The following is a 14,515-nucleotide window of genomic DNA, read 5'->3' on the forward strand; positions in this document are numbered from 1 at the left end:
CACTGTTATCGCTGTCAAGTTCCCAAATTTTTACAGAACCTTTCTCTTCTCTTGACTCGATCTTTTTTACCCACTTGATACGATAACTATAGCTTCATCTACAAGGCCAACTTTCACTTGTTCACTCACTGATGTATTTTCATTCATTCTTCGCTGTTTTTTACTTTTTCCAACTGGCCCACAGAGTTTTCTGTGGTCCATGTTTACTTCTAACTTAATAAAATGCTTGGATTAAAAATGTTGGTCAACTGAGTAGCCAGCCAATTTGTGGTATCCATATATTAGGTAATATTACCGCGAAAGTCGTCTCGGTTGATTACATACATGTTATAGGGCTGTCAATCAAGAGGGAACTTTTACTTCTGGCCATAACATAAAACCTCCATTTCTCACACACCGCTAGGAGCCATGCCAAGCCAAACCACACAGCCTGACCTTTATTAACATAAGAACATAATTGTCTTACAATGACACAAAAAGTGGCTGGAGAATAATTTCACCTCACATTCACTTAACACATTCTACAAGTACTTCACGGGTGGGTGGGTGGGGTATGTCAAGCAATGGCGCATGGCAAAACAAAAACTGAAACCTTACACAAGCCACGTGACCTGAAACCCTCCACACACCTGTACCCAGACTCCCAGCCACTTCTCCGCCAATATTTAGTTTTTTTCAACTTCTTTTACAGAAATTAGAGATTATACTTTGACCATTAGCTTTGACCCAAAAATCCAAATTTGAGGAAAATTGCTGATCTTAAGGTATACAGCAACCTTAACTACAGGAAATCATGACCACAACAGTGCTTGCCATGGATATCTAGCACAGATTTTTTATTTATTTATTTATTTATTTATTTATTCATTTTTTTTTTCATTTATTTTTTTTTCAATTCTCATTTCTCTGTTTTCTCTTGAGTTTTTGTTTAAATTGAGCAGATAATACAGCAAACACTAAGACCATGTTTGGGCGCATTTCCAAATACTTAAAGTTTATCAGACATTCCACTAAGCGTCATATTTTCATCTCTCCTCTCCGTGTTTGGAAAAGTGGTCAAGTACGGTCCAACATCTTTGATGTATTGTATCCAGGATAGTTTTACATGACAGAATTTTCACTAAACTTAGTAAAAAATTGATGTATGAGTTTGTTTAGCGGAACATTTAACAATTGCAGGTGTGTGTGGAATAAAGCCCTAAATTACTGTAATCATTCAGTTTAGTGCCCAGGGCACTTATTTACTTTTGGCACCTTAAGGGAGGGCGCTTATTCGAGACAAGGCGCTTACTCTTGACGGGGCACTTAATTGTTTTTTGAGAAACAGCCGAATGTCCAAAGCAAACCTTGAAGAAGAGATCATTTGTTTGATTGAATTATACATTCACATGGCCATAAAGTTAGGAGACTCAAACAAAGGTCACTGTTTTTGTAATGCGGCATTTTTAAGAAAGATGAACCTCCGTTGATACATACTCTGACAGCACTGTAATGTTATAATATTAGAATAGGGGCGTTTATTGGAATAGGGGTGCTTATTAATAAAAACACATTTGGGGGTGCTTATTCAAAAGGGGGCCCTTATTGGAAGGAGGGTGCTAAATCGAATCATTAGGGTACTTTTGGAAAATTTGTCAATCAGCTCATCAGTGAGTTTTACAATCATTTACAAGAGATCTTGACTGACAGCGGTGCATGAAAGCCTAAAGAAAACAACCTTTCTCAAAGGCATCAGAGTTTAATTAAAAGTCAGCCAGACTTATGTCCAAAATGTGAACTAATCAGTTTTTTTGGTCTGTTAGTACCCAAAGTCATCAGGAAGGTAAGCATTATTGTAAATACCTAAGCATAGATAGCCCCTCTTTAAATAGGTCAGAACAGAAATGATTTCAAAGATGTCTAAAAACAACCAACAATCATCCCTCAAAATGCTGGAAATCACATTTAAAATGAACAATGATAGGGCAGATGGCTATTGCTATAGCTGGCTGGATTTAACGATCTTGGATGTTCGGTGACCCCTACTTTTCTCTCCAGAGACAGATTTTATTTGCAATTATCTCCACATTGTCCAAAAATGAACAAAACATCAATGTGGGAAGTTAAAAAAAAAATTCAAGATTTCTGTCCACGGGACATCGAATCCTGCCATCTCGCAGCTGCAAGGCACGTGAAACTACGGTTTCTAAATGCGAACTTGTTCTTTAAGGAGCCTCACCAGTTGACTAAATTCACTTAATAGGTCCACTCAAATAATAATTGGCAGAGAACATTTCACTTCAAAGATCTAATTGCAATATTTTTGGGCTTACAGACACTGTGGCCTTATTCAGTAACGAAGCCCGATTTTTCAGATTTAGGGTGTCGTTCTGGGCATGTTCTCTTCAAAACGAAGTCGGTGACGCCCCATTTTTTTTTTTTTTACATTTCTGACATAACTAACTCATCATCTTACAGTAGTAAAATTCTCAGAGAAAACCCTATGCTAGAAAATTTTCAAGCAAACGTCCTTAATGACTAATGCACGAATGATATGCAGTTCACCAACTGTATGATCCATAAACCATTGTTTCACAACCTTAAGGACAGTGCCTACTAAATACAAAGGTTTTTGCACCAGGTAACGACCACGCAGAAAAAGTAGACCTTCACAAGGGCTGTTGGAATCCACAAAGAAAAACTGGGGTAGCCACGTATTTTTTCGAGATAATTAGCCTTGAATCTCAACAAAAATATACCCAGCCTGTTTTATGAAGCTCGATCAGGTGTAGGAATTTTCGTAGAGCTCTACGACTCTACGGTAGTACAGTCAAACCTCGATTATCCGGACCTCGATTATCCGGACTATTCGATTATCCGGACTTTGCTCTCTGGTCCCAATTTTTTCATGAATATTAATTAGTTGTGATCTTGAAAACTCAAAGTCGCAAAAAGCCCAATAATCCTTTCAAAACACTGTTGAAACAGCATATTATCCTGTGCGATAATATCGCCGAGTCCATGGTCGAAATGTTGGAACATGTACAGCAACTTGACAATGAGGAAATGCCTAATGCTCATGATGTGGAAGACTGGCTTAACTGGAAAACGAGCTCCCGACTTCACCGCAGATGTATGATGAAGAGATCTTAGCCACCGTTGTCGGAGATTCGACGGAAAGCGAAAGTGTATGCAGCGATGAGGAAGATGAGGGCAAGGACGAGAAAATAGTATCGGCTAAAGAGGCAGCGCAATGTTTCAAAAAATGCTTGTCGTGGATGGAATCACAGAACGATATTGACCCTGTGCAGTTAATGCAGCTAAGACGAATGATGGACTTCGCAATGCGATCAAGCTACAAGTCTTTGAAGCAAACAAACATGCTTGAACATTTTAGACCTTTGTAAATACCTGAACTGAAAGTTTTCATTTGCAAATACATACAAGGCTGTGTAGATTTCACAATTAAAATGATGTTTTCTTTGCTGTATACCTTTTGTTCACATATCTATCTCATTAATATTCATGTTTTCGATTATCCGGACTCTCGATTATCCGGACTATTTACCGAGGTCCCGACGAGTCCGGATAATCAAGGTTCGACTGTATTTTGAATGTTTAAGCTCAGTTTCTCTCAGATATGCATACACTGTAGAGGTGTAATGGCATATAGTTATTGTAGCAAATATTATATTGCTTAGGGAATGTTGAGTGTTATTACACATTGCAGTGTTTTAATGATTGAAAGGCCATGGGCAAGAACGTCCCCTAGATTTTTTGGCAATTTTGAAAGTACTCAAAAATAGCTGAATTTTGGCATGTGGGCTTCGTTTTACCTGAGAAACATTGCTCTGAAGTTTTTTTCGCTGGGCTGCTCTTCGTTCTCGAGAAATAATGTATGCAAAAAAAGCACACAGGTTGGAAAAACCAAGTGGTTTATTGCATACGCAATATCTCGAAAACGAAGCAACTTTTAGCACGAAAACTACGGGACATTGCTTAACATACCTGAACAAAACTGCATGCGAAATTTGGAGCATTTTCGACAAAGTTCACTTTTGTTTAAAATACCTAACACCCTTTTCCCACCGACTCCTTCAAATAAACAAAGCCGGGCCTTTGTTATGATAAACCGAGCCGATCCTTTATTATAATAGCCAAGCCAAGCCTTTCTTATAAGGTGAAGTTTCGCCTCGGTTTATTATAACAAAGGATCAGCCCGCCACGACCGCAAGGACTTTGATTTCTCTTAGAAAGCAGCAAAATGTCAATTTCATGCAATGTGTAAGCTCAAAAATGTCGATTTTAGGTCAAAAAAGGTTTCAATGTTGATTTCACGTTAACACGTGACAGCAAGGATGTTGATTTCTCTTAGAAAGAAGCAAAATATCAATTTCACGCAACATGTAAGCTCAATTTAGTCGATTTTAGGTCAAACAAGGTTTAAATGTTGATTTCACAATAACATGTGATGGCAAGGATGTTGATTTCTCTTAGAAAGAAGCAAAATGTCAATTTCATGCAACGTATAAGCTCAAAAATGTCGATTTTAGGTCAAAAAAGGTTTAAATGTTGATTTCACGTTAACAAATGACAGCAAGGATGTTGATTTCTCTTAGAAAGCAGCAAAATGTCAATTTCACGCAATTTAACGTACAAGCTCAAAAATGTTGATTTTAGGTCAAAAAAGGTTTAAATGCTGATTTCACGTTAACGTGTGACGACAAGGATGTTGATTTCTCTTGGAAAGCAACAAAATGTCAATTTCACGCAACGTATAAGCTCAAAAATGTTGATTTTAGGTCAAAAAAGGTTTAAATGTTGATTTCATGTTAATGCATGACAGCAGGGATGTTGATTTCTCTTAGAAAGCAGCAAAATGTCAATTTCACACAACGTATAAGCTCAAAAATGTCGATTGATTTCACGTTAACGCGTGACGGAGAGGACGTTGATTTCACTTACAAAACAGCAAAATGCTAATTTCACGCAACATATAAGCTCAAAAATGCCGATTTCAGGTCTACATAGGTAAAAATGTTGATTTCACGTTAACGGGTGACGCCAAGGACAAGCCTGCAAATAATTTTTGTCTATAGGCAGGTCATTTGTCAGGACAAGGACAAGTTTTGACCTGACAAAAAGCCAGTCTGGCCAGACAAAAAAAATTGTTTGTCATTAGAAATTAAAAAGAGACATTTGAGACATTTCAGTTTAGATAATAACCCAACGTGTGAAGTTTATATGAAATAATTCATATATGAACTGCGGTTGTAGATGAAAGTGAAGAATGATCATCGCAGTAAATTTTCCAATTTAAGAAATTGGAAAGAAGAAGCCTGAAAAAATCAGGGCTTCAACGGGATTCAAACCCGTGACCTCCGCGATACTGGTGCGATGCTCTACCAACTGAGCTATGAAGCCACACATTGGGAGCGAGGTCAATTAATTGAGTTCTTGAACTCAATTAATTGACCTCGCTCCCAATGTGTGGCTTCACAGCTCAGTTGGTAGAGCATCGCACCAGTATCGCGATTGGTTCTCGCCTATGATCTATTAGAGGACAGAGGCACAATTGAACATCAGTGACACACTCGGCTATCGCCTCGTGTGCCACTTTTTTGTTACCACATTTTGACGTCATCTGTGATATATTACTGAACAGACGCACAGAACATGGAATCTGTTTGGTAAGTAGACTCTTCACCAAAATATTGGTTGTAAATTCGAAAAGCTCAAAAGTCAACTGAGTGTAAAATCACTACTAGCACCAGCAAGGGGACCTTTACATTACTTCTGGTATTATTTTACCTGTTGAAAATTGACAAATTTACAAACATTTATATCTCTAGTCACACAAGCGTTTCCAACGTATCAAGTTTCCCACGACGTCTAAGGAAAACGGGAAAAGTGATGAAACAATCTCCCGCGCGGACAGCTTGTCAGTATAAAACCCCACAATAACATTCAGAGACTTGAAAATTGGCTGAAATGAATTCTTCGACTTTTTCTGAAAGCAAGTTTCCTCTGAAAGTTTTTGGGGTCAATTGAATAAAAGGTGGCCATGACTATAAAGTGTGACTAATCTGTACATTCACGCTTTTCACGAAAACATTTCTGTGGTACGGAAACTATATTTCAACCACACTGACAGATGTAAAAAAACAACTATAAGGAGTTAAAAATAAAACTGATTTTTGATCATATGAACTAGAAAAACATCTGGTTACGTTTTAGAGGTTTTAAAGTTTTTGAAAGCGATTGCATTCAGATAAACGAAACGTAAGTATTTGGGCAGTGTATTCAATTTCCATAATATTTTAATCGGGTCAATGTACAACTGAAAATTAATTCCACAACACTAGGTGGCAACAAACGAGTAATTACATAAGACCTCAGTTTTTAGTAGTTTTTCAGATGAACGTAATTCAGACTAAATGGGGCTTCACGATCTTTCACAACGCCACTGCAAAATACGTAAATTAACATGTAGGAATAGTGGCGCTGATGGGATGTGTTTACAATCTGTACAATTCGACATAACATTTGAGATGACGCAGTGCGTGTGATAAAATTCTTAGAATTGGAATAAAAACCAATAACAAAGCTTTTTTGCGTAGTATTGTGTGGCAGTATAACAAAATAACTTGTCCAATATTTGGCCACAAATTTCCAGTTAAAATATTTTTCATTTTGGCAGAAATGCCCGGTCAGAGTGTTCAACCAGGCTAAGCTTTTACCTGTCAAAACTTCAAATTTTTTTTTTTTTTTTAAATTTATTTATTTGCAATAACACAAGGGAAACCAATGCTTACCTACAACACTAACTCTATTTACATTATATTGCTCAAATTATTTACACTATTTAAATTACAATAACTAAACGACTTACATTACTAACAAATACAGTTACACAACTTACACAATTAAGAAATACAGTGACGACAAGGGGCAAAGAAAAACAAAAAATTGAGAAGAAAAATAGCTAGTTATCATTACAGCTTGAGGTTGTAGTACAGAAACATAAAAAAACAGACCAAAGGCATGTGGTACATTAAAAGTAAAATGAGTTATGCATCTGACAGGAGATTAGAAATAGATTAATGGGTAGGAGATAGATAACCCTACAGAAAATATAATCTAAAATATTAATTAAATCCTCATGTATCCTGTAAGAGGTTTCCATTTCTTCGTGTCTCCACTTTTTGTTTCTATCTCATATTGTAATTTTAGTGTGCATATGAAAAGCGTAAGATTTGGATGATCATTTTTTGTTTTAGCGAGCCATATGTGATATCATGCTAAGAGAAAGCAGTAATTTATAAGAAGCGCAAATTGAGAGATATCTGGCCTCAGACCCAAAGCAGTAATATTTGTCAAAGCATAATCTCTAGGAAGTAAATTTAAGTTTTTCAGCCATTCAGTAAGTTTATTCCAAAAGTGAGATGTTTGACGGCATGACCAAAAAAGATGAATTATTGACTCAGAGGAGGTGTGACAAAAACTGCACTTTTCATCGCCCTGCAGAGCTATTCTAAATAAAAAGTTATTGGTTGGTACACGTCTATGTAAGAATTTAAACTGAAACTCTATCAGCTTAGTGCTCTTTGTGCATTTTTTAGCTAAAAGAAAGGCAGCATTCCAATTTATGTTGTCATTTATTGGTAGGCCACAATCCTCTAGCCACTTCTTTTGACTTGACTCTGGGGTTAAACTCTTGTTACTAATCAGCTTTTTATATATTATTGTAGTTGCTTTTTTGACCTGCAAAATTCTTGTTGTAAGTGGCTCATATTCGTGGTCGGTGTTCTGTAAATCTTGAAAATTAGAATCAGTCCGAAGAGACTTTACAGCCGATATTAATCCATAGAAGCTGAGAGGGCGAGGGTCTATTTCATACTTACAGCAGAAATCATTTAACGAGAGAAAGTTGTTGTCCGGTCCTAAAAGACGTTTCACCCGAGTTATTCCCTTGGTGAACCAATTTTTAAAAAAAACTGTTTTGTTGGCTATCTTTATTAGGGAGTTATGCCAAAGTTGTTGATCCAGAAAGTGATCTTTCGATGTTATTTCAGGTTCAAAGTTAACTTCCGCCCAGATTCCTAATAGTTCTTTTAAAAAGGCATCCGAAGTTGTTATTGTCGATAAGGTGTCTCTAACGTTGAGGTTGTAGGAAAAAAAGTTTTGACAGCCATATTTTTTTAGGGTTATATCAAAAAAGATTTTCCATTTTCCCTTATTGTTGTTATCTAAATATTTTTTAATCCATGTGGTTTTGAGAGATTTATTGAAGGAACTAATATCAATCATTTTTAGGCCACCACCACCGAAATCATTGATCATTACCTTCCGTTTTATCTTGTCGCCTTTACCATTCCATAGAAAAGTGTAGAGTAAATCATTTATTTCTTTTAAAACCCTGTAGTTTGAGCGAAGAGGCGAGAGTAGATAAACCAATTGGGAGACCACTAGTGATTTGATAACAGTGATTTTCCCTAACAATGTGAGTCAGCGGTATTTCCAGCATCTCAGGATTTCTTTCACTTTTTCAAGTTTCTCATTGTAGTTTAAAGAGGCAGATAGTTCGGGATCTGTTGAAATCCATAGACCTAGGGATTTTACTTTGTCTCAAATTTACCGGACAATTGTCCGATGACCGATGCCTCTCTCCACCCAGGTGTATATTATTATTTGCAGGCTTGCAAGGATGTTCATTTTACTTAGAAAACAGTGAAATGTTGATTTGATCAGAACGTGTGACCACAGAGATGCTCATTTCACATAAGGTCACTAAAATGCTTAAGGCTCTTGTGGTTAGGGTTTAAGTTAATTAGGATTAGAGATTAGTCCAATGTTATTCAGCAGGGTTAGGGCTACGGCTGTGGTTTGTTTAGACAACTAGCAACAGTCACCGTAGGTTGATTTCCCTACTAAATAGTCAAGTTTGTTAGTTGCACTATGAAAAAAAATTAAATAATAATAATAATAATAAAAACAACAACAACAACAATAATAATAACAATAATAATAATAATAATAAACCAGGACTCCTACGCCATGTTCAGTCAGCTGATAAACATTGAAACTACCTTGTCGAACTAGGATAGTCAAATCAAATACAGCGATCAATGTAGATGTCACTACTAAACAGTCAAAGAAGAGGTCCTATAGAGCATTTTTATTGTCACGCAATAAAAAATAATGTCAAAAACCATTCAGTAGATAAGGTCAAGAAATTGGGCTATTACAGAAGATAAATAAAGAAGACAGTTCTCCAAGTTTAAGGTGTGTGCATTGTCCCAAAGTTGAGACATTCGTTGACAAATTTACAGAGCCTAGTATGGAGCTGCCATGTTGGTGTTCTGTGATACACCAATATGGCGGCCGGAAAATGGTGTTAAAATCTGGAAATTAATTTGGTTGTCTGGGACAATGATTATCTTGCACTGAACAAATATGCATTAAATAAGCACTTTTCCAAATACAGCAACGTCTTAAATGGCCAAAAATCACGAGATAAATACATTTTTTCCGACAAACGCGATCGAAGCTTTATGTCACGCACTGCCATAACTTCGAAATTCACGATGCGCTGGTACCTCTTATGCCTGATAAGGATAACAACTTTTGTGGCTCTTTAGTTTTGGATTTAAGAATTTTATGACTTCACGTGAAAATGCTCTATAAATAGGGCTGACAGATTAACAGATTAACCCTTCTGCGCAATGTACGGGTCTCCATACATCTGCATGTCCGCTGATCCCAGAAGCTCAAAACACTACAAATGATGCCGATTTGAAATAAAATCAACCCAACCTGGATCACAGATCTATGTTACAATCAATCGCCACTTGTTGGCCATTATTATGTTTAAATGAAAAAGGAAAAACAATCTAGTTACCAGTTCGAGAAATGTCCACAGAACATGATCGCAATGCATGCCGGGAAGGGTTTTTACACCTCGTGTGCGGGAAAACATGGCGGTCGATACAAGACAAATTTTATAAGTCTAAAACCAGTTCTCACTTTCCAAACTTTGACATTAGCAACGCTTGGCAAATGGGCCACAACTCACCAGAGGGTATTTTTCTAGGGCAAGAACTGCTCTTGGACTTTGCTGCTCTTGATCTAACTTCAAATGCCGATAACAGGATTACGGTATATCAGCTGCCTTTGAAGTTTCAGAACACATTTTGATTCCTTAAAACATGCTGATGACTTATGCCTTTATCAAGGCTTTATGATGCCTCTCAATCACCAGGCAGGGATACAAGTTACTTTAAAACAATGCCTAAGATATTAGTTGATGGAGCTCTAATGCGGCACATCTCTTTTTTGTTCGATGGTATTTCGTTTGACGCTCGATCGATTCATGTGTTGTGTTCACGTCACAAGAACTGATATAAACAATCTGTTCCCAGATTTCCGCTCTATATATTATTTTCCTTTGACTCAAAGACAACTAAGATTCTGTGGAATACAGTATCAACAGGCTGCCTGTTTGCTGTTCAACAAAATAATAAGGTTTCTTTTGCTTTTCGCTCGACAAAAGATCTCCAAAAGATGCTGCTTGGAAAACTGAGTTTTTTTGCACACGTTATTTCTCAAGAACAAAGCGCACCCCAGCGAAAAAAACTTCAGAGCAATGTTTCTCAGGTAAAACGAAGCCCACATGCCAAAATTCAGCTATTTTTGAGCACTTTCAAACTGGCCAAAATTTCTAGGGGACATTCTTGCCCACAGCCTTTCAATTGTTTTCAATTTACAATTCTGTATTTACCCTGGCTACACTCTATGCTATATGTTCTTCCATCTACAGTCAACACGCTATGCTCTTAAAGCTCTTACAGTCCATATTCCACCATCTACGCTCTACACTCTACGTATTTACAAGTTTATCAGTTCAAGAATTTTTGACTACTCTCTACACTAGCTTAGAGGCTTAAACTAGTGAGACAATCTCAGATAGTGCAGAGCGCAATTAATAGCTCTGGTACAGTAGTCCCATAAGTACTCACCCCTGCTCGGCTCACTTCCGGTTTGTGTCTACTTTGGTAGTCTGCTACGGCTTTTCCCCTTTGCAGTGTGTATGTTTCAAGGTTGTATTTTCATTCAAGGTCCAAAAATTACGCACAAATTAATTAGTACTGGTGTTTTACGTTGATTTTCGTTCATTTTAAATTCAATAATACGCTGAAGCAGCAAACGTGACAATTTAGCTCTTCAGGCCAACTTTGTAACTTGATACTTTTGTTTTCCTCGCAAAGCCATGTAATATGAAACCCTTGCTTTCTCCAAAACATACGGAAGATGTCCTTGTTTTTGGAGATAAATGAAAGAATGTTAAATGTCTGATGTAGTGATGAAGAAACGGAACAGAAACGATGTTTTACTAAAAATGCAAATTTTTACCGATGAACAAGAACTAATTTAATTATGAGATAGTCACGAAATACCACTTTCTTTTTCTGTTGCCACCTTTGTTGTTAACAATGAAACAATTCAAAATTAACACACAACGATATTGATGGCTGAGAAGCATTTCAACGAAAAGTATTGAAGATAAACAGCGCTACTTGGCAGATATGAATGAGTCTCCTCAAAGACTGATTAAATTAATTTGCGCTTTCATTAGGTGCCACAGTGTCTGCAGCAATATTTGAGCATTTTCCTGGTTTCTTTTGTTACAAATTTTCAATCACGGGGTATTAAAGCCACTAACTTGGGAACTTTTTGGTCTCTCTTACAGACACAATTAAGGCAAGAAATAAACAAGTCGCTAAGGAGAAGCAATCCATTTGAACCCTGACAAGCACACTATTGTAGATTGAAAACAGCAGATGATATTTGTTGCACCGACCTGTGTGTAATTCTAAAAGCTACGCAGCCACAGTAACGTTTCACTTTTGCAATAAAAAGGGACAATTGGCGTTACCTGAAAAATAACTGCTGTCCTTGGTCACATGACATGATATATAAATTACCACCTGGAAAGATATTGTATAACACTAACAATGCTAGAACGCATGCGTCTTACATGTTGAGCTCTACCATAAGGAAAACCACTCAACATTTGTGTGTGATTCCGTATGCAATGTATCCTTCACCTAATATAGAAGCCACAAACGCTAACTAATCTACGCATGCGTTTAGGGCAAATTAGTTTTGTTCTAAGGAGAATGGTACCACAAGGAGAGCAAGGGGTTACCTGAAACAAATATATAGCTTTGTGATGTTCAAAGCTAAGTGACGGCGATGGAATGTGTTTTACATAGAGTACACATGTACCTTTCCCACCCTACCCCCACTACTTCCTTGCCTCTAGACTAATTAATTAATTGAAATTAATTAATTAAACAAACATTTAAGTTTACACCTTAGCGCCTTAGCGCCTTAGCGCCTTAGCGCCTTAGCGCCTTAGCGCCTTAGCACCTTAGCGCCATAGCGCCATAGCGCCATAGTGCCATAGTGCCTTAGTTCCTTAGCGGCAGGCAGCCCCCATAACCATCCCAATAGTGCACTCTGCACTAAAAACCAGGAGAGTGATAAAAAATATTGGGTTTCGAGTACGAGTTTCTCGATCATCTGCGATGCTGTAATTATTGGCTTTCTTTATTATCTCATATATATTAAAGTGTTATTACGGTTTGCAGTATTTTAATAATCTTAGTTTTTAATGTACAATTCTGTACTGAGTTTACCCTCTATGCTCTATGCTCTACGCTATAAAATTATGTTCTACCAGCTACTCTCTTCAATCTACGCTCTACAATCTACCATCTACCCTCTAAGCCCATCTACGCTCTACCAGCTACTCTCTTTGATCTATGCTCTGTGCCCTATGATCTACCATCTACCCTCTGTGGGATATGCACGGTATTAGCAACTAATTTTTAACCTTGTTTTGTTAAACCACTTTTAAACATGTTTAACCTGTTGGTAAGTCTCTGGATAACCAGCTTGATGTTAGTTGTTCTGAGTTAAAAAATAAAATTCACACTGCAACAGTGTGAATTTTGTTTCCCAAGACCCTCACTGTTCCCCTCAAAAACTGCTTAATTTGCCACTTTACCTTGCTCCCTGTCAGAGACATTCTCCAAACAGAAACTTCCGAGATCAACCACAATGTTACTTGCATCTACACCTCGGTGCAGGGCATCCGATGATAGGAGAGAGTGAAGCTGCAAAAGAAAACTCGTCAAGGAGTCCGACATTTTATGGGCAGTATACTGTTATATACTGTGCCACTAGCACCTATAATCACATTTTCCGCTTAAAGTCAGTATACACCAAGCATCGCCGCCAAATTTGCCACCGCAGCCGCCATGTGACCTACTGTTATTCTCGTCCCCAGAGCCTCGGGCAACCTCGGTCGGGACGCCTGCATATGGCCAGGTTACTCAGTGTCTTATGCAATGTGGGGAGAAATTAACGCCCGGGCAGAGTGTGGGGGTATTCAGCGGGCATGCTTTTAAATAACCAATATGTTGTGTAAGCGTCACGGAAATTTAAGTACAATTCACACAGATCTTTAAAGTAAATTACTTTATTTAGGTGTCATCAATTGTCATCGAATAACGCTTAAAACCTTCAAAAGTGTGCATTCGCTCAATGCTGCACACCTGGTATCATTTTTACCTCTGTTTGCGAATTTATAATACCCAATTCTTTTTCCCCTCTTCTGTACATAAGTTACAATTACGCCATTGCGCGCGGATCGTCCGGCAAAAATTCATTACAATCGAATGGTAGCATTCCGAGTTAAAGCGGACAAACGTGGCCTTTTTCCGAGGCATACTGAGGTACGTTGTTTCATCACTGTGGCAGCTGACTAAGGTTTAATTAAGTTAACGGCAAAGAAAAAAAGAAGAGTCTTTTCTTAGTTTCACTTTTAGGTTTACTGTCATGGAATCGATATGATGTTATGCCGTGTTCAAAACAACTGGTAATGAGGCTCAAGAATTTACAAATGGAATTAAGACTCGTTTCAAAACAAAAAACTTGTTTAAGACAAATAATCTGGGGCTAGTTTATAATGCAATCAACTATAAAAATGGTTCTCAATGAGATCAAAAGAAGAATGGCTGTGAGAGGATTTGGAATACCTGACACCGAGGCAGTTCGCATGGAAATATTGGGCGCACCCGTCGCAGCCCACCCAGTCTTCTCCGTTATCATCTCGGCAAATCTTGCATAAATTAAATTCGCATTCTTCCTGCAAGTAAGATTCCTTACTATGGCGATCTGACAGAACAAAGCAGCTTGAATTCGATGACATATATTCTTCGAGGAATTCTTTAAGGTCACCCGCGGAAAAAAAAACAAAGACATAGCCATTTTCCTTTCTATAATCATGCAAATGCATGCACTTTGTCCGCCATATTTACATTTTACGCGGGAAAAGTATGTCTTATTACGTATGTGCATGTGAAATGTCCTTTAATTTTACGGGATCACTTACACAACGTATTTTTACATAAAAGTGTGTCCGCTGAATACCCCCACACTCCGCCCGGGCGTTAATTTTTCCCATGCA

General features: G+C 37.7%; 1 protein-coding gene and 1 pseudogene across 4 annotated transcripts in view; one reads left to right on the plus strand and one right to left on the minus strand.

Moving 5' to 3' along the window:
* The window catches only part of LOC145489620 (DNA-dependent protein kinase catalytic subunit-like), a 294,091-nt gene extending 279,579 nt beyond the window's left edge, over positions 1-14,512 (minus strand). For all 4 annotated transcript variants that reach the window (XM_081468622.1, XM_081468620.1, XM_081468625.1 and 1 more), the window contains exon 1: positions 13,052-14,512. In XM_081468622.1, the coding sequence (XP_081324748.1) occupies positions 13,052-13,193 (142 nt within the window). In that variant the 5' untranslated portion in view covers positions 13,194-14,512. The remainder of the gene's footprint in view (positions 1-13,051) is intronic.
* On the plus strand, positions 2,899-6,811 carry LOC145489706 (uncharacterized; annotated as a pseudogene).
* Positions 14,513-14,515: the final 3 nt, after the last annotated feature.

The sequence above is a fragment of the Orbicella franksi genome, chromosome 6, assembly GCF_964199315.1.
Source record: "Orbicella franksi chromosome 6, jaOrbFran1.1, whole genome shotgun sequence".
NCBI classification, from domain to species: domain Eukaryota; kingdom Metazoa; phylum Cnidaria; class Anthozoa; order Scleractinia; family Merulinidae; genus Orbicella; species Orbicella franksi.